The sequence below is a fragment of the Mesocricetus auratus genome, unplaced genomic scaffold (genome assembly GCF_017639785.1).
Source record: "Mesocricetus auratus isolate SY011 unplaced genomic scaffold, BCM_Maur_2.0 Super-Scaffold_6723, whole genome shotgun sequence".
NCBI lineage: Eukaryota > Metazoa > Chordata > Mammalia > Rodentia > Cricetidae > Mesocricetus > Mesocricetus auratus.
The window spans coordinates 1,901,687-1,922,538 of record NW_024429183.1 but is presented as its reverse complement, the minus strand read 5'-3'; the positions used below and the strand labels follow the sequence as shown (position 1 = coordinate 1,922,538).

Sequence of the window (20,852 nt, the reverse complement as noted above, 5' to 3'; positions counted from 1 at the left end):
TCCCTTGAGACAGGGTTTCTCTGTGTAGCTTTGGAGTCTGTCCTGGAACTCTCTAGAACAACTGACCTTGAACTCAGAGATCTACCTGCCTGTGCCTCTCAAATGCTGCGATTAAAGGTGTGTGCCACTGCCCTTACTTCCATCATGTGGGTTTTAAGTATGGAACTCTGGCAGGTCAGGCTTTGTGGCAAGTACCTTTACCTGCTGAGCCATCTTGCTAGCCCTAAGAAATTCTTTTTAATACACCAACATTTTGTGTGTGTGTGTGTGTGTGTGTGTGTGTGTGTGTGTGTGAAGCAAACAGATTCTTGTTCTATGTTGCTACCATAGCTGAAATTGATGGCAAGGGTTCTAGTCATCTTCCTTTACTGATGGTCACTGGAACATCACATCCAGATGCCTAGTAGCTTTTGGTGGAGTTGGGACCTGTGAGAGCTTTGTAGGTGAGGTGCTCTGGGGTGTACTTGCTTCAGGATACCCTGCTCTATTGTAAAGCAGGGAGGGTGTGTGTGTGTCCTGGTCCACCATCTTTGGCCATTGCCATGTGTTTGGAGTGATCAAGCAGTGGCATTTTATACACAGGTTCTGGTATGGGACATGTTCTAGTTTAATGAAGACACTATATTGAGATGGGTTCTCCAAGCTACAGCCGGTTGTCCTGGAACTCACTCTGTAGACCAGGCTGGCCTAGAACTCACTATATGGACCAGACTAGTCTCAAAATTCCAGAGATTGCCAGGCAGTGGTGGCGCACACCTTTAATCCCAGCACTGGGGGGGGGGGGGGTAGAGGCAGGAGGATCTTTGTGAGTTCAAGACCAGCCGGGTTTACAAGAACTAGTTCTAGAACAGCCTCCAAAGCCATAGAGAAATCCTGTCTCAAAAAACAACAAAACAAAACAAAAATCCAGAGATCTGCCTGTCTCTGCCTTGAAAGTACTGAGACTAAAGGCATAGTCCACCATGTCTGGCCAGATATATGAGTTTTTGCTTTGGCCTAGCCTCAACTTAGTGGGCCAGCATTATAGAGTATACAGCAGAAGAGCACAGCTGCTGTGGCTCAGGTTGATACTAATGCCTGGAATGCTGGCTTACGTAGAGGAGATGAGCATGTAGGTTGGGCCTTGTAGGTCACAGTTCGAAGTGTGTGGAAGTGACTCTGCTGTTGGTTAAGTAGGTGCAGATAATGCCCATCAAATAGTATCTCCTTGGTCCAGGTTACTGGTTCTAAAAGCCACGGTTCAAGGTTGCAATATGTACTATGATCTATTCATCTCTAATTCAGGTTGTTAGTAATCCTTGGAAATGTGACTAATAACCTTGCAATAGCCTCCCCCCCAATAATAACCTTGCAATAGCCCCTCCCCCCATTAGTGAGCCCTGTGTACAAACACCCCTGCCTGCTGCAGGTTAGATGCTGGAGAGCAAGGTGCTGGCAGTCTGGCACAGCCCAGCAGCTCTTGGATGTGCTGTATGGCAGAAGCAGCAGATAGTGTAGAGACAATGGGTATTGTGTGCACCAGTGAATCCATATATGGGGGCTGAAGTTTGGATTTCATCTATTTTTTTATATCCTAAAGTACAGCAGTTATTTAAATTTTCTCCCTTTATTATTTTAAAATGTAAGATCATCTTTTGGCTCATGGGTTGCACAGAAACAGGTAGAAGCTGGACCTGTCCTGTGGGCCTTGGTTTGCCACTGTGTGGCCTTGATGGAGTTTGTGAGTGAGGAGCAGACTGAGGTCATAGGTATGCCAAATGGTAGGGCTGGAGCCACTCAGCTGTGGAAGGCTAATGCTGTGGGTGAATGGAGCCTTTGAAGGCGCTGGAATGGGCTTGGTGGGACAAGCTGTGCTCAGAAGTTGCTGACAGGCGCAATTCCTGCTTAGTCATGAATGAGTAGGGAGGCACGCCAAGCCTGCCATGGTGTGACTTGTATTGGACCCCGGTCCTTGACAATGGATAAATGAACATGGTTGACTTGTGTGAGCAGAGAAGGGATGCTGAGAGGAACTAGCATGAAGAGGGTACCTTAGGACTGTTGAAGGGAGCGGGCCCAGAATGTCCAGGTCTTGTAGGTTTCTTTCCCAAGGAGCTGTGGGATGGTGGTTGCCCTTGAGCAGTAGAAGTTGGAAAGAGCTAGTGGCTCGCAGTCCTGGAGTAGACACTGAGTGCTGCCACCTGGACAAGGGGAGATGCTGGGCAAAGAAGGCACAAGTGCAGAGAGAGGCAGAGACGGAGATTGATTTAATGCCCATGCCTGTCAGCCCCAAGTGCTGTGGTATCAGTGGGTGATCCATAGCCGCTGGGACAGCTGGAAGCTCTTTCTAGGGGGCCTGGTGAGGCTAAAAGAATGATGAGAAATTGTTCATCTTTTTCTGTGTCAACATTTGGACTGGTGGTGGGTAAGATTGCTGGTACTTGAACACAAGTCAGGCCTGTGGCACCACACTGTGTTCTTGGGCTCTCTGTAAGACAGTGAAATATCAAATGCTGTATTTTTACCCAAGAATGTCCTTGATGGGTTGGAGAGATGGATTAATGGTTAAGAGCACTTGCTGCAGTTCCAGAGAGCCCCGGTCAGTTCCCATCACTCGTGTCAGGCGGCTGACAGCCTTCTGTAACTCCAATTTCAGGAGATCTGGTACCTCTGGCCTTTGAGGGCACCTGCACTCATGTGCATATTCCCATATGCACACACAAACACAAACATAATTAAAAGGAATAAAAATAAATGTGTTTTTAAAAGATTGTTCTAATGTCGCAGTACAGCTGATAGCACTCACTTCATCTTAATACTGATGACATGAACAGATGAGAGCATTTGCATACTGAGGTTGTTCCCAGGACAGTCCTCTGTAGTAATGGAAGCTGGGAGCTGAACTAACTGCTTTCTCATGGACCACTACAAAAGAGAGCCTGATCAGCATTGTTTTTCTTACAAAATGTACAAAACCTGTCACTCCAAAGGAGTCTGTTGTCAGGGATACAAATTGAGTTGTCAAGTGGGACTGGAATTTTTAAGAAGCTGTACTTACTGCTGTGAGCCCAACAGCTCCTTCAAAGAGGAGTCAGTGCTAATGTTAACAAACACAAGGTTTTGGTTTCACGACATAACCCAAGCTAACCTTGGTATTCTGCTCAGTCATCTGAGCCTGCTTGACCATGTCTGGCACAATGCTTTTAGTAACATTGTATATCATGAATAGCACCTATAGTCTGTGTATTCCTTAGTGAGAGGGCTTTCTTAGTGATAAATGGAAGCTTACACTTGTCTCAGAAACCCACTTGGCAAGCAGAACAGATTAGTGGGCTTTGAGGAAGTTGGGTTCAAAGTTCCCAGTGGTGTCAGATTCTGGCTGTAGTTAGACTTCAAGAACTACAGCAAGTGCTGAGTTTTAGGGTCGCTGAAAAGGGGTATACCCACAGCCTGAAAAGGGGTATACCCACAGCCTGAAAAGGGGTATACCCACAGCCTGAAAAGAGGTATACCCACAGCCTGAAAAGGGGTATACCCACAGCCTGAAAAGGAGTATACCCACAGCCTGAAAAGGGGTATACCCACAGCCTGAAAAGGAGTATACCCACAGCCTGAAAAGGGGTATACCCACAGCCTGAAAAGGGGTATACCCACAGCCGTGTGCTAAGGCTGTTGCATTTCTTTCCCATTTCCAGCTGCATCTCCCCATGAGGCTGGCTGAAGCCAGGGCTTCATTCAGAGCCAGTCATTCTGCTGGGATCTGAGTAGGATCTGCAGAATGCAGCTGTAGCCTGGAGGTTATCAAGTCTGCAAAAGGGCAGAACAATGTCACTTCTCATTATGCCATTGTTACTTTTGGAAATTGTAGTTCTTTTTCATCAAAAAGTATTTTGTATGTTAGTATGTATAAAAAATAGATTTTCATCTGGGTGGTGGTGGTAGTACATGCCTTTCATTCCAATACTTAGGAGGAAGAGGCAGGCAGATATCTGAGTTCAAGGCCAGCCTAGTCTGTAGAGCATGTTCCAAGACAGCTAGGGCTATACAGAGAAACCCTGTCTTGAAAATAGGAAAAAAAAAACAGGTGTTAGTGGTGCACACCTTTAATCCCAGCACTCGGCAGGCAGAAGCAGGTGGATATCTGTGAGTTCGAGGCCAGCATGGTCCACAGTGCCAGGATAGGCTCCAAAGCTACACAGAGAAACCCTGTCTTCAAAAAACAAAAAACAAAAAGGAAAAAAAAAAAAGAAAATAGAAAAAATAAATTTCCAATAAATTATTTAAAAATAAATAACATGCAATACCCTAATATATTTTGATATGATAGCAAATGTGGTGGTGCAGGAGATACTAACCCCAAAAGTCAGAACTGTCGCCTCTCAGCACATGTGCTTTTTGCCCTTCACAGGGTTACATATACCTGACTGGCCTCGCACTCCCATCTCCTAGATACTTGGATTTCTTTTTCTCTCTTTCTTATTTATGTATTTTGAGACAAGGTCTCATTACATAGCTCTGGATGGTCTGGAACTTGCTGTGTAGGCCAGGCTGGTCTTATACTCACAGAGGTCCACCTGCCTTTGCTGCCTGACTGTTGTGATTCAAGGCTGAATCACCATGTCTGACCTGGTATTTGGCTTTCTTAAGATAATCTTTAGCTGTGCCATGTGTCCAGAAGGCTGTCTGGCACCGTCACCCATCTGGCCTATTGTCCACTGCCTGGAGAAAACCATTGAGACACCAAACAGTGTTGAAGCTTGTTGCCCTGCTTGTGTTCTGACTGGGGGCAGGTGTGGTATAGTGTTGTGGCCTTCCTGTGGCCAGCTATCTCTCCTGCTCCTATGGAATTGTTTGATGAGGTACTTGTGTGTGGGGAAGTGTGAGAGAGCGGCACATTAAATCAACATCAACTTAGAAGGAAGTGGCCTGGCCTCAGGCCTATTTACTCTTTCGTAGTTTTAGAGTCTCTCTGTCAAAGAAAAGCAGTGTGACCTGTATTTTCACAAGGGTAGGGAAGAAGCAGTTCTTGTCTTACCTGTTTTCCTCACACTTGACCAGCACTTAAAATCTGGTTGCCATTTTCTAACTCAGATTCAAAAAATTCATTCATTCATTCATTCATTCATTCATTCATTCATTCATTCATTGTGTGTGTGTGTGTGTGTGAGAGAGAGAGAGAGAGAGAGAGAGAGAGAGAGAGAGAGAGAGAGAGAGAGAGAGAGAGAGAGAGAGCAGAGAGAGCGCGAGGAGAGCATGCATGTGAATGGCAGAGATAAATACTGGGTACGGTCTGTCATTCTAGTTATTCTATCTTGTTTTCTGAGCCAGTGTTTCTCAGTGAGCCTGGGGCTTATCACTTTGGTTAGACTGATGGGCGTGTAAGTCCTGGAGATCTGCTTCTCCCTCAGCAGCCCTAGGGGCATTTCTGTGGGTACTGAAGATGTAAACTGGTCCTCATGTATGTACAGCAAACACTTTAACACTGAGCTGTCTCCTCAGCCATCATCTCATTCTTTTTATAATTGGTCTCCACCTCAGATATTTTTTTGGGGGAGAAGCAAGCTGAATCTTCCCATGTCTTCTAGTTAATAAAATGTATCCTGTTGCTGACCTCCTGGCCTGTGAATTTTTCTCTTTTGGTTAGTGCTCCTGTGTCTTGAAAAGATGGGTAATCTTTGATGCCTCAGCAGTTTCCATGTTCCTGGAGACTTGGCTGCCTGATTTTTGTTTATATATAATTTAATTAATTTATTTTTTCAGACTGTCACTATGTAGCTCAGACAACCTGGAATTTGCTGTTATGTTGACCAGTCTGACCTTGAACTCATAGTGATCCACCTGCCTCTGCATCCCAAGTGCTGGAATTGAAAATGCATATCACTATGTCTGTATTCTGATTTTTATGGCACTGTGGACTTGGCATTCCAACTCTCATGAATTCTGAACTTCCTAGAGCAGAGCAGTGCATTGAGAACACTGTGGGACTTGGGCCCAGAATCCAGTCTACTCCTGCAGTGGTTCTGAGTGCCTTTTCCACGTGCTAATGCTGTCTACATTTGTTCTGCACTTGGACTTGCTAAGGACTGCTCCTGGCCTTATGGCCTTTTGCCAACAGTGAAGCATATTTTTCTCCTATAAAGTGAAGTCAGACAAGCCATAGATGCTTTCCACAGCCCCTTCCAGACACATCAGGAACACGCTAGGCTTTTCCCTGGTGGCATATGCAGCCGGCTTGTTAGACTCACTGCTGGACAGGGATATGGTAACTGGCGTGTCATTCCAGTCCGGGGCTGTGTGTCTGGCTGCTTTGTCCTGTTTCCTGTGGAAATAACCCCACCAAGCCAGATGTGGCGTGAGGGCTCCTGGAGAGGTTGATATTAGAAACAGCTCTGAGATGCCTGTCCTCGAGGCCGATGGGAAAAAAGGCATTTGAACATCCTGTATGATGTGGTTCATGCCTTGACAGAAAATCCCGGTGGGAATGTGCTGGAGTGCAGTGAGCCTTTGTTCAGTCATTTTTTCCTTGCTGCCTTCATTGTTTTTTCATGTCACGAGAGCTGATACTCTGTAGTGTTACCTTTTTAAACTTTTACCCCAAAATGAAACTTTATACTCTAGTATTGTGTACACATCTCCACCCCATCCTGTGCTGGTGATGAAACCCATGCCTCACCACTGAGCTTACCCCCAGTCCTCTGTTTACTTTTATATTGGAGACAGTTTTTTTGTTTGTTTGTTTGTTTTTGAGACAGGGTTTCTCTGTATTGTTTTGGAGGCTGTCCTGGAACTCGCTCAGTAGACCAGGCTGGCCTCAAACTCACAGAGATCCACCTGCCTCTGCCTCCCGAGTGCTGGGATTAAAGACGTGAGCCACCAACGTCCGGTGGGAGACAGTTTTTTTAAATTAATTTTTTTTTTGAGACAGGGTTTTTCTGTATTGCCCTGGCTGTCCTGGAACTCATTGTAGACCAGACTTGCCTTGAATTCAAGAGATCCACTTGCCCCTGCCTCCTGAGTGCTGGGATTAAAGGTGTGCACCACCACTCCCAGTGAGACAGGGTTTTAGCCCAGTAGGCCTTGAACTTATTCTTCCATCTCAGCTTCTACAAAATTACTTTAAAAAATTCCTGTATTAATACTATAGTTTTCTATGTCCAGTGGCCTGTGCTGGTGCTTAGTGAGGTCAGAGCTGTGCTGTAGTGTCAGCTGCATGTGTGAGACTTCTGGCTGAGTACCAGGCCTGCAGTGCCCATTGAGCAGAGGGTCCTGCCCTGGGCGTCCTGGCAGGGAGTTGATAGGGAGCAGGCTGAGATGGAAGATCAATGGCCCAGGGGAATAGTCCTGCAGGAAGCCCCGGGAGGGTGGTGTGTGGCATGTGGAGAGCCTTGTGGGAGAGAAGCCAGAAGCCCTGGAGCTGGAGCAGCCTGGTAGGAAGGAGGACTGTGAAACTCAGAGGCCTCAGAAACAGTGACTTCACTGAGTGCCCTAGAGCGCTTGGCACCCTGGAGGGAGCCCTGGGAGTGGGCAGGAAAGGAAGACAGTCTGGAGTTCTGGTAAGGGGGCAGAGGAAGTGTGACTTGCCAGTTCAGGAGTTCTGGGGAGTTCAATCAAGGTGTAGGGGGGAGTGGGGGTGGTGGTGGTGGTGTTGGGCGGGGGTGGGTAGGGGCCTGACTGAGATGGATTAAAGAAAGCCTCTCTAGATGCTACATTATTAGATCAGTGGCTTGGGTCTCTGAGTTCAAGACTCAGCAGGGGGAAGAATGTCTCAGTTGCCATTGTGATTTGATGTTTGTGTTAACTGCACCGAATTACTCTGACCTAGAAAAGCTGTGTCACAGGCAAGCAATAATAAGTGGTGTGGAAAGTAAACAATTTGGAGTACAGAGTCCAAGGGGAAGGAGACCCCGATCTCTGCCTCTGCTTAGGGAGTCAGTTAGGTCTGAAATGTTCTATCCCAAACCCCCATGTGTGGCTATGCACCTCTCATAGGCGTAGGAAGACATACACATGCAGTGCCTGTGAAGAGAACGACTGTCCTACACGCTGACCTGGAACTTTCCACTTGCATCTCTTTCTATGGTGTGTGTATTGGGTGGCATGGTTAAATCATTCTTCATGTTAACATGTGGATGGACTGCCCCTCGTCTTCCTGGACCCTGCTGAGCCTAGGGTTGTGCCTTTGGTGGAGTGCCCTCTTTCCACTTGCACCCTGGGAGCTCCAGGCTTCTAACTGGTAATTGCATTCTGAGTTTTTAGTGAACATTAGTCTTAGTCCAGCTGTTTTATTACATTAGGACTGGACTCTCCCCAGGCCTTCTGAGAAACGGCAAGGCTAATTTGCCAAAATGGCAACTACGCGTACCACTCTCTGTTCCAGTTTTCTTGGGCTTCTTGCCCTAGTTTTTTCTATTGAAACCTTCAGTGTTAGCAGAATTTTAAACATTTTTGTTCTGGCAACAGAAGCATTTGGATAAATAACTAGGAGGGCAGTGGTGTCCTCGTTTGGAGGAGGTCAGAGTTCAGGGTTTTATGGCCAGTTCAGAGTGTTTTCTTAAGTACTTGCAGAGCTTTTAGAAAGCAGGGAGATGCTGGATTTGGGCATTTGAAAGCCACCTACATTGGCCCCTTAGTAAAGGCAGGCACTGCTCATGGAATCTTCGGGGCAGGGCCATTTGTGAGTAGGCGACCAGGGCCAGAGTAAGCAGGTTTAGATCAGGCAGCTACCCTACTTTCTGACAAGGCTGTCCATAGCAGGTGGCCTAGGACCAGGGGATCCCTCCACATCTGTGAGGAGCTGACTTCTCTCTTCTAGCTCTTTGCTCTTCATGGGTTTCCATGTTTGGGCCTGGAGAAGGCCAAAGCTGTAGGCCAGTTCTCTCTTGGGGGTTCCCAGAGGCTTCTGCACTTGTGTCTCTTTGGGTAGGTTTGTAGGCGTGCCCAGTGTTTTGACATTGTAGCAGACATTGTCATCTATGAAGTTCATGCACAAAAGCCGTGCAATCAAGTAAGCTTCTTCCTCAAAACAGAACCTTGCTGTGTTAATTAAATTGATGATTTCACATTGGGCAGCATTTATTATTCTCCTGGAGTGTATGTGTCTTGTGGGCGGCCATGAATTGGAGGGGTCGTGTAGTTGCACTTGCTGCAGGTGAAGCTGGGAAGCTGAGTCTGTCTGGTGACCTTTCTTCCCTAGGATACTGAGGCAGGCATACTGGTGATTCTAGTATCTGTTCAGCCTTGAAAACTGCAAAGATTTGCCTGTCTGCATTTTTCTGGAAAAGAATCTGTAGTGCATATGTTCTTTGGATTTGCTAGACCTAGGTTGTTTTCAGTCTAGTGCTGAATTTGAATTTAGTCAGGCGGCTTAAGAATGTGAAGATCACTGCCTCTGCCCAGAGCTGATGTTTATCCCTCTAATAGTCTTTGCTTCTCCATTTGGAAGTGAGAAGAGAGGGTTTATGTATGGCACAAGGTACATTATGTCTTAGCTCTAGACTTCTAGTTCCTCCTTGGGAAGTGTGGGCACAGAGGCCCTGGACTGTTACGTAGGGGAGCTGTACCTGATCCCAGGCTCTGGAACGGTCCTTAGGCAGAGGTTGAAGGCAGCAGAGTAATGCCCTGATGCTGTCAATGTGTGTATCTGATCACTTTTTAGAAGCATATTTTAGAGGTGAAATAGGGACAGAAGAGGAGAAATAGAGTGGTCTCCTTTCCGCCCATGTGTCTCAGGCCATTGACTCTGCATGTCCTGTGCATTTCTAGTCCACCCCCTTTCCTTCCCCCTTTCCTTCCGTTTCTGCTCCCAGAGGGCAGTGCTCAGAGCCACTCCTTGCACAGGGCATGGTATCCCACTACTCAGCTGTTCTGCTGCTGCTAAAAATACCACCTTGGGGTTCATTATGGCTCTTTTTTGAGTGAATCTTCTCACAATATATGTTCATGCTGGAATGTTCCTGTGTCCAAGGAAGTCACTCCAAGGCCCTGCAAGCTATTGGGGCCCAGTGCCTCATTGGATATGTATATTTCCAGTTACCCAGCAGGTGGAGCACCTGTCCATGTTTTAGCTTCACCCACTGCAACTGTTACATTTGGTGACTGTTAGCTTTTCATGTTTGCTCTGAGTAGCTCCTTAAAGTTGGTCGTGTATCATGTAGATTGAGCCTAGCAGTGTTTGTGGTGTTCTTTCTAGAAGTCTGATGGCTGCCTCCTTCAGATGGGAACCCACTGGTATTCACAGGGTCTTACATGTGACCTGACAAGTCCGGGCTCAGCTTGTGTTTCTTGCCTGGAATGTGTAATTGTCCCTTTCTTCAAGGAGTCTGGTTTCCTTCTGTTGAGGACTCAACCTTCAGTGCTACAGCCAGGCTCCAGGCACTCACACAGCTGCAGGTCCCACTGCTGCCCTTTCCTGGACAGGGCAGAGTATGTCAACACATACCCACACCCAAGTTTGCCCTTCCTGTTCCGATTGTGGTACCTAGATATAAACTTGATCACTCTCTGACTCTGACCACTGTGTCAGCTACTCCACTCTCAGGAGTGTTCAGCAGGAGTGGAGTGCTTTGAGCAGTCAGTGTTAAGCAAGACATCCTCAGCTGCTCAGCAGGAACTCCCGGTGCCCCTTAAAACAGCTGCTGAAGATGGTTATAATTTATTTTGTAGTTGTGTTCTCCCATTTGAAACAGTTGTTATTATTGGGGGGGGCGTCTTCCCTCTCTCAGTCTCCCTCACAGTGCCCAGTACCCTCAGCTGACTGACTTTTCTACTGATTTTGGTTAAAAAAATTTTTTTGTGGACTCTCCATTCATTCATTGATTCATTCATTCATTCATGTATGTTTTTTGGGGTCAGGGTTTCTCTGTGTAGCCCTGGCTGTCCTGGAACTCATTCTGTAGACCAGGCTGTCTTGGAACTCAGAAATCCGTCTGTCCCTGCCTCCCAGTGCTGGGATTAAAGGCGTGCCCCCCCAATTTTTTGCAGAGTCACTTACAATGGGTTTGTGTATGGGGGTGCTGTTCCTAGACATTGTATGAGGATCAAAGTACTGTCTTCACATAGTAATTTTTATTTAGATATGAAACTCTTGGCTCACATTTCTTTCTCATAGTATCATTTTATTTTATTGTATATATGAGTCTTTTGTCTGCATGTATACCTGGCCACCATGTGCATGCAGTACCACGAGAGGCCAGAAGTGGATGTCAGATCCCCTAGAATTGAAGTTAAAGATGGTTGTGAGTTGCCTTGTGGGTACTGGGGGTGGAACTGGGGTTCTCTGGAAGAGCAGTAATTTAAATGCTTAGCTCTCTCTCCAGCCCCTCCTATATAGTATCTTAACTATTTTTATCCACTTTCTTTTGACTGGTTTGATTGAATTCCCTTTGTGTTGTAAGCCGTCTAGTCTTTTGCTTGGATGTATAAGGGAAAATTCTTCTCCTTCTAGGTATCTGGTGTACTCTTTTAATAAACTGTTTCAGCATCTGCTAGCCCACTGCCACTTTCAGGAGCCCCTTTCCTTCTTTCTGTCCTGGCTGTGGAAGCCAGGGTCTTGTAGCTGTTTCACTTGGCTGTGCCCTATCCCTGGGAGACTCTGAGTGACAGTTCTGAGATCCCATTTTGTTGTCCTTGCTCCTCTTGTCTCCCAGTACACCTGTTGCGTCTTCTTCACTTGTCTTCTGTATTGTATTTTTGAACATTCCCTTTAGTCCCTTTTACTCCCTTGGGTTCCTATTTGTTTTTATGACTTTACCTGTTGTGTTTGTTTGCTTTTGAGTTCTATTTTGGTCTTTCTGTAGCTGTTGATTTGCAACTGTTTATTTAGATCTGTGTTGATGGACCTGACCTTACTTTCGTGTTGACCTAAGGTCTCTGGTGGCTTATTCAAAATGGCACAGGAGCTGGAGAAAGTCACAGATGGATCTGCTAGGGGAAGTCCTTGGGGTCGGGTTGTCCGGAGGGCCATGCCGCTATGACACTGGTTGGTTCTTTGGGATGTGGTAGTCACTGAAGAGGCTGAGGCACCCTGGGTTGCAGGTAGTGATTGACAGAGTGCTTCTGTAGGCATCTGGGGCCCACTGGAGATGCTAGGCTTGATACGAGGACTCCAGTCCTGCTTAGGAAGGTGTGTTTGGAGGTCACATGGGGAGTGAGTGGGTAAGTGAGGCTTTCAATTGGGGCCATCCCTTCACATTTTCTTTTTAAAAGGGAAAAAGCAGCAGTTATTTATGTTTCTGAGAATTTTTTGAGTGCTCAGAAAACAAGCAGAGCCCTGTAGTGAAGCACCTGCAGACTTGGTCTCATAGGGCTAGTGATCTGCTCTACACCGTGACTCTTAATCTTCCTTTGTGGTTCTTGGCATTTGTTTTGCAGGTGACAGAAAGTGCATACCCCAAGACTTCTGGATTCTTGCTTATTGGTGTGCCCGTCTTCTCGTGTTCTGGATGATGTCAGAACAGGACCTGGCGGATGTGGTTCAGATTGCAGTGGAAGACCTGAGTCCTGACCACCCAGGTAGAGCTGTGAGACAGTAGATGAACTGTTGTTCTCCCTATCTTGGTAGCAAGAACCACATTGCTGGGCTTTGTTTCCTCAGTAAAGCAGACAACAACAATGATGGCAGCTTGCACGCACGCACGCACACACGCAGACGCACATACCCCCACAGCACTTTGTTCTTCCTCTAGCCTGACCCTCAGGTCTGTTCCCAGCAGTGCAGTTGCTCATGCCCAGCACCCCTTTCCCTTGTGTACTTGCCACCTGTCCCATGATGCCTTCTGATGCTCCTGCCACGTGTGGGACCTGTGGCTCTTAATTCACCACACCTTCTGCTATACAACTCATACTGCAGTGTGGGCCATGCATTCTTACTCTAGAGGGCTGGTAAACGTGGTTCTGTGGCTCTTTTCCTAGGCTTACCCTAGTTTACTGAGTGCCCCAGATGCTGTTTGCTATGTTTTGCACTGCTTCTCTTCTTTATGGAGTCTGGGAGGGAAGGTCTTGCATATACATCTGGACAAATATTTTTGCAGGGTCAGTTCCCAGAGTAGAGCTGCTGTGTGCATGTAACATTTTGGTAAGTCACTAATAGATTTTCCAGAAAAGCCATATCATCTCATTCCTATACTGACTGCTTGAAAACAGATATCCCTAACTGCTAAGGCCAGCCATTTTCTTTATGGTGATAAACCTTAGCCAAGCATCTGTTTTAAGGAGACTACAGGAGTGATAATCTGAACTTAAGACTTCTGGGGAGCATCATCTGTAAAACCTTTGCCTGCACTGTTTTAGAATAGCAGATTTGTTGCTTGTGTATACATGTAATGTGCACACACATCCATTTCTGCAAAAAGGAGTTTAGGCCATTGCCCTAGAGGAATGTGGTGTGTCGCTAAGAGTGGAGACAAGTCTCACACAGATCTGCAGATGGTAGAATCTTGTCCTCTCCAAAGTGAGTGAGCACACAGAGGCTGGAGAAGTGCACAGGCATAAAATAATGGTCAGTAAAAAAATGCTGACCACAGAATTCTATGATTATAAATTAGTAGATCTATGATGGTGACTTGTGTCAGGCCAGATCAGTGGCTTAGCAATTGAGAGTATGTCTTCTTTTCCAGAGGACCTGTGCTCTGTTCTTAGGCTAGACAATTTACCACCATCTGTAACTCCAGGAAATCTGATGCCCTTTTCTGGCTTTTGAGAGTACCTCCCATGTGGCATATATTTACATAGATGTATATACATAAATAAAGATAAATCTTAAGAAAATGATTGATAGCTCAGGGGTGGTGGCGCATGCCTTTAATCCCAGCACTTAGGAGGCAGAGGCAGGAGGATCTCTGTGAGTTCAAGGCCAGCCTGGTCTACAGAGTGAGTGCCAGGACAGCCAGAGCTACACAGACAAACCCTGTCTTGAAAAACCCCAAATAAATATTGATAGATAGGTAGATAGATAGACAGAGACGAGAGAGAGAGAGAGAGAGAGAGAGAGAGAGAGATTGCTTCTGTGTAGAGAAAAGGACTAGATGGGTCACAGTGGTGTTGCTGCTCCTTGACTGCAGAGGCTGGAGTTGGGGTTACTTTGCTTATCTGAAAGCAGGTCTGGAAGGTCAGCAGGAGCTGCTGGTGGTGGCTCATGAGCAGCTGCAGCTTTCACATGACCCAGCGTGTTGGCTGTGCTAGTTTGGGGCATATATGGTGTGCAGAGAGAGTTGTGGCTGTCAGTACATATGTGCCTCTCAGCCCCATGTTGGGAGTGGGCCCAGGACCAAAGGCTAAGTGAGGATGCTTTTGATTTTGCAATGAGTTAGCTAGCAGACACTACATAAAGCTGGTGAGAAGTCACAGATGAAGGTTTAGTGTGAGGTTGCTTCCTGGGCTCTGCAGAGCATTGATTGGTCGGTCTGATGTTTTTGAGAATTTTAACAAAGTACTTAAGGTGCCAGCACTGTGCTTGGCTGTAGTTTTAAAGAGCCCTGAGGATCCCTCCATGCTCACTCTAGTTTCTGTCTCTGGTTGCTTTTCAGTTGTTTTGGAGAATCATGTCGTGACAGATGATGATGAACCTGCTTTGAAGCGCCAGCGACTAGAGATCAATTGCCAAGATCCCTCTATAAAGGTACCATGTGGGTCCTGTGTGCACTATGTCAATTTTCTACCATGAACTTGGGCTTAGAACAGCAGAACCGACTCTCTCCATCCCTAGAGTGGCAGGGCCATCCATGCCTCTGGGATTCCAGGGGAGGCTCTTCCTGCCTCTTCTGTGCTATGATCTCTAGGTTGTCCCAGCCTTGTTGCTACAGTCTGTGTCTGAGACCTATTCTCACTCAGGCGCGCATGATCTCATTTATTTAAATACATCTGCAAAGACCCTCTTTCTAGTTGACACCACAGTAAGGGTCTGGACTTTATAGCATGGAGATGCCACTGAAATGCTACATGAAAGCACAAGCTAGGTTCTCCTGAAGACGAAAGGAGGAAGCATTAGATTGGGAGGACAAATGAGGTGTCTTTCTGTGTGTGCATAGGCCTGCCTCAGGTGGGGAAAGCTGAGGGTCGCTATGACCCCAGGTCCTTAGGTTTCTGACTGCGGTTGGAGGCCCTCAGTCAGTCAGTGAATTAATTGCTTTTGGATTTGCTTATTTGGGACTCAGTGCCTGCAGAATCAGATGTAAGTATTAGCACAGGAGACATTTACAAGAGCGACTCAGAGACACCACCAGTCCTCTTCATATGCTTCCACTGTGTCAAGGGCATCTGCTTGAGATGCTCAGTTCCCTCTGTAAGGAGAAGTGGTAGCAGCTGCAGGGGAACTGAAATATCTACTCAGACCAAGAGTGATGGTGCACACCTTTAATTCCAGCCCTCAGGAGGCAGAAGCAGGTAATCTCTGAGTTCTACATAGCAAGTTCCATGGAAGCTAGGGCTACCTGGAGAAACCCTGTCTAAAAAAAAAAGTAAAATCTGTTCAGTGAAATCCAGATTTCAAAGTAAAGTGTGATCTTAGTTGTATGACAGAGCACATTTGTAAACAGAGACAGACCAAGCAGGAAGGGAAGTAGCTGCCTGGGATCTGGTGGTGATGTTAGCAGTACACTTTATATGCATACTGTCACATGCAGCCATGTGCTGTCAGTGATTGGAAGACATTCACATGCACATTGCCAGCTTGAACTCTCAGCAGGCATGTTGGAGCTCTTTGTGGTCATCCTCACTTGTGGAGCAGTGTTAGGAAAATATTATTTCCTCTCTTTCTTTGTGATTTGCTTGAGACATTAGTCTGGAATAGTGATTTTTTTTTTTCTTCACCCAAACTCCAGATAGAACATTATTCATTCAGAGTTAAAATAAAGGTTTAACTCTTAAAAGAACTTGGAAGGCAAATAGTTGATATCCTCCAATTATAAAAATAGTGATTCATGGTCTCGTCTCAAGAACTGGCCACCTTAGTGCCTGTGCTGTTGACATTGCCTCCATTGATGGCCGGGATACTTGGAGATGAGTGCAGTGCTGCTGCTTGTTTCTTCCTGCACACAGCCTTGGTGCTTGCTTCTGTGGAGAGTGGTTAGCAGGGGAGGTCAAGTTTCTCTCGTACACCTTTTCCTAACTAGTGTTGCTGTGCTGTGATGAGTGGAGGTAGATGTGAGAGCTTTGGGTGTATAGGACATTCCTGAGGCTGCTCCTAACTGCTGGCATAGTAGGGAATAGAGCAAGCTCAGGGTACTTTTCTTATGGTTTTTTGAGACAGGGTTTCTCTGTATTGTTTTGGAGGTTGTCCTGGAACTTTCTCTGTAGACCAGGCTGGCCTCGAACTCACAGAGATGAGCCTGCTTCTGCCTCCTGAGTGCTGGGATTAAAGGCGTGGGCCACCAATGCCCGGCAAGCTCAGGGTTCTTAAGAGCCAAGGTTCCTGGTCAGAATGCTCTGGACCCATGCATTCATGCTTTGCTTCTTTGGTGATATGCTGTATGCTTCTGCAACTGTGATTTTGATAGTGTTCTGCAGTTGCCTTTCAAATTAGAGCAGAGACCGGCCCCTACTAGCTTGGACCATGTGCAAAGAGACAGTCTCTGAGGTCCAGGGTCAGCCTGAGCTGGTGCCTCTGTCTTGCAGACTTGCACCTTCCTTCTGATGTGTCCCTAAGGCTACATTTCCTCCAGTCGAATCCTCATTCTGTTTTCTTCAGATGTTGCTGGCCTTATTCCTACATTTCCTGTCATAAGCCAGCACCCTGAATGTTGGCCTAGAGGTCTCTTCACAGTAGAATTCTTATGTGCCATGCATCTGGTGGCTCCTGACAGGACTGGCAGTTGAGGGAGCGCGAAGCCTTTTCTCTCTGGCTGGATGCTGGTTTCAACTGAGTAGTTGGAAGCTGCTCCTTTTGTGGGCCACTAGGTGGCATGCTCGTTATTTAGAAGATCCTTGGAAGGGGTCGTTACCAGATTTCAGTGGGGTGTACCTGTGTCCAGCCAATTTTTTTGATAACGACTGGATACACTGTGAGTGTGCAGGGCCTATGTTTGCTAGGCTGCTTGGATGCTAGTTATAATCTGTCATCATAAGAAAGATTTTGTAGTTTTAATATGTGAATCTACTGATGAACACAATGACAAGCTTATTACTGTATGGCCTTAGTGTAGGTGAGATTGTAAAAGGTCTTGTTTGATACAGGGGGCAGGACTTCTCACTGAACACCTAGGCACTGCCCAGGACTCCTCACCAAATACCTGGGCATGGCCCAGGGCTAGATTGGGTGGGGTTAGGAGCCAGCTGTTTAGGGTCCGTGGACTTGCCCCTCCTAGTGTAAGACACCTTCTCTGAAGCTTTTTTGTTTTCACTTCCAGTCTTTCCTGTACTCTATTAACCAGACGATATGTTTGCGGTTGGATAGCATCGAGGCCAAGCTGCAAGCTCTCGAGGCTACTTGCAAATCTCTGGAAGAGAAGCTAGACCTGGTCACCAACAAACAGCACAGTCCTATCCAGGTCCCTATGGTGGCTGGTTCCCCACTTGGCGCCACCCAGACCTGCAACAAAGTGAGATGGTGAGTATGGAAGAGCCAAGGCTACACAGGCCACCCTGGGAAAAGTGCTCCTGTGCCAACCCAGGCGCCACTGTTACTGATCTGCCCTAGCCCCAGATATCTGCCCTGGTGGTTCCATAGTGCTGGTTTCACTTAGACCGAAACCAAACACAGGCTCTGTGCTGGAACAACCTGAGTCACTCCGACTTTCTTCTTGGCTTGAACAGACAGACTCATCTTTCTTTACACCTGGCTGTGAACTTGGCCCATGTGTTGCTTCTTTTCTTTTCCAACCTCTGGCTGGTCATTGCCTACCTTTTCCTCAGGGGTGGCATTTATAAATTTCACTTGATCATAGCAAACTTTTGGCTAAGTCTGAGCCTTACATTGTTCCTAATTTTTAAATAGACGGTTTGTAGCCTCCTAGAGAGCTTTGTATGGTTTGTACTCTGCTGGCGTGGAAGTTTCATGCTTGGCTTCGTACTAGGGATCGGAAGGTGCCTCAGAAGGTATCCTTCCAATATCTGGGTCCATAGTCAGTGGGGCATGAGAGCCTTCAGGGCAGCAACACCTACCCAGTGCTCCCGCTGTTTTTATTCTTTCTTACAATGTCTAGTAGAAAGTCTGCTTGTGGTAGTGGGCACAGTGTTATCTTTGTGCTCCAAGGTCCACATCCTCTTGCCTGTTGGGCTTGGGAAGAACAGAGCAGTAGGATGGCAGTGGGAGCCACAGCAAGCCTAGGGGGACACAAGTGGTTTTGCTGCAGTGTGGGTGGTTGCTGGATGCCACCTTGCCCATGGGTACTGGTAACTATAGAGCAGCAGTAGATACCTTGTGGACTTTAAGGGGCATGTGGGAAAATAGAGTAGGGGTTACTTTGGTTTTGGGGTGCTTAGGAGTACTAGTGACTACTTGTCCTCTTTCTAATGAGGGCTGCTGGGCAGCCACTCATTGCCTCCTCTAGCTCTCAAGAGCACACCATCTTCACTCTTACCCCCTCTATCATGAGGAATTTGGGTGTCTAGTTTCTCAAAGGGGGCAGAGTTTCTCTTGTGACTGAAGTGGCTGCACACCTCGCCAGTGTCTGCGCAGACTCTCTGTTAAGGTCGCAAAGTGACAGCTGCCTCTTAAGGCAGTTAATTTTGAAATGCTCCTCTGTCCCCGAACATAATGTTGGGAAACACTGCTGTAAGAGTTAGTGGAGTGGCCTGCCTCACGAGAGGGCAGTGTGGAAGAACAGCAGCACATGGTAAAATCTGGGCTTCAGCACACGATGGGTGGCAGACATAAGCCTGGAGTGTCTCCTCTGCTGTGAGGTTTTGGTTGTAGATGCCATTAGTTGGCAATGGAATGTTCAGAATGGTGAATTCTTTGTGCCATTTTCTAGATGGACATGGTAGTTGAGTTCCTGTAAAGTTCAAGTTACATTAAAACTGTGAAAGAGTATCTTATGTCTGAATTCTACATGGGACACATGGTCCTCATGTGAGTGCTCAGGACCTGGAACATATGTGTGGGAGGGTTTTGTGTTAGATGAGCTTGTTTCTGGCACTTCAGCCTATTTGGCCACACTTAGACTCTGGTACAATCTCACATGGTAGCCATGTCTGTCACACTGATTCCCGAGCTTCTGGACCTGCACCAAATAGCACCAATGTCTTCAGAGGGACACAAAGGGCAAGGATTCTCTTGCGTCATAAGGGGATAACACCTCACTCCTTATTTCTCCTGGAACAGGCTGTCTTCAGGAGCCAGAAAAGCATTGACCACATCATTTTCTCTGTTCTAGTTCTGCCAGGTTATGGGAAGACCTGGAGTGGAAGAGGGGTTTTCGTGGCCTAGCCTCAAGGGCACATGCTTGGGAATTCTGTCTGGGAGCACTGGGTGTCAGGATCACCTTTTTGGATGTCTCAGGTTCCAAATATTTATTTCCAAGGCCCAGTTTCCTCATTAGAAAGATGGAGAGCTGGGGTACTACTTGGGTGTGGTGGTGACAGGGGTCATGTTTTGTAGAAGGCTGTTAACAGAAAACACGAGAGCAGCCTGGAGGATGAGAGCTGAATCCCAGGATTTAGTGAAAGATGGATGAAGTCATTGGTGTACAGACACAGAAGAAATGAGAATTGTCTACACAGAACCTGGGCAGCGGGGCACAGACTGGTTTCTAGAAACAGCTAAAAGGGGGGCATAAACTGGTTCTAGAGACAGCTAAAAGGCAGTATCATACCAAATGATAAGCTACTGTGCTCTGTTTACCTAGGGCTACTACTTGCTGGCTGTGAGTGCAACTCGCAGGCTAACTCAGGTGCCATCATCAGCCATAGAGCCTTAAGGAGGCCTGTAGAGAGCCCAGAGCCCATCCCTGAGGACACTGTCTCCCATTTGCAGAGCTGCAGAGGTCTAGATATAGCAGGAGGCACTTCTCAAGGCCCTCTCTTTGCTCTGGGAGTCTGTGCCCAGTGCTGGTCATTTGACACTTGGCTGGACAGGTTGAAACTGCTGTGGGCTCCAAGGGTGCTCATCTAATTGTTGGTGCTGCTTGGCAGACAGAAGGCCCTGGAACACTGCCAGCCTCAGCTGGCACTGGGTCCAGATTTTCAGATTCTGTACCTGAATGAGTAAATTCAAGAAAAAAAAAATAAAAGAAGGCCTGTTTTCTTTGATGCCAAAGCTTAATCACGATAAAAATGTTTGTGAGGTTATAGGGATGGGGTTTCATACAGCAGTGGCATTTGACTTCCAGAGATGGACGGCTGGCTTGTGTCTCTCTTGCAGGTATGCCATTGGACTTTGAATAGTTGTGCTTATAGGGATGGTAATGAGGAATTTTAATGTTGAAGATGTTTGGAAAACAGTAGGTCTGGAAGCATCTACTTGTGGAAGCCTGTGATTTGCTGAGCCAGCCTTTAATGCTGGGCTTGAAGCATTCCAATAAGGCGCCAGTAATGTGTTGCCTGACCAGAAGGTCTCAGGGGCCAGCTTAGGTATCTTTATACAGACGGCGAACAAGGTGCCTTCCTGCTCTTCTCTGCAGCTAGACATGGTTGGTGAAGGAAGCCTGCGGTGGATAGCATAGCTGAGCAGAAAGTGTTGGTTCATTGCAGATGCCAGCCAGGAGCTATGCAGGCAGTACCCAGACAGTGACAGTGTGTTACCTTCAGGGTTGTCTTGTACAACCATATTGCTTGATAACAACTTTTAAAACCAGGTATTTCTGTTTGTTTTTCACTAAGACTATTACATAGGACAGTGTTTTAGGGTTTTTGCTTTTAAAGGTTTAAAAATGTTTTAGGATTGGAGAGGTAGTTTAGTGGGTAAGGGTTCAATCGCCAGCACTGTGTAAACCCAATGTGGT

General features: G+C 46.8%; 1 protein-coding gene across 15 annotated transcripts in view; it reads left to right on the top strand.

Annotated features, from left to right (window-relative positions):
* LOC101843051 (BTG3 associated nuclear protein) overlaps positions 1 to 20,852 on the top strand; it is a 72,985-nt gene that overhangs the window by 8,909 nt on the left and 43,224 nt on the right. For 14 of the 15 annotated variants that reach the window (XM_013115658.3, XM_040735621.1, XM_005073120.4 and 11 more), the window contains exons 2-4: positions 12,349 to 12,489; positions 14,502 to 14,593; positions 17,319 to 17,518. In XM_013115658.3, coding sequence (XP_012971112.1) covers positions 12,349 to 12,489; positions 14,502 to 14,593; positions 17,319 to 17,518 — 433 coding nt within the window. Of the gene's footprint in view, positions 1 to 6,981; positions 7,533 to 12,348; positions 12,490 to 14,501; positions 14,594 to 17,318; positions 17,519 to 20,852 lie in introns of those variants that run through there. The other variant, XM_040735649.1, reaches the window with a different exon arrangement.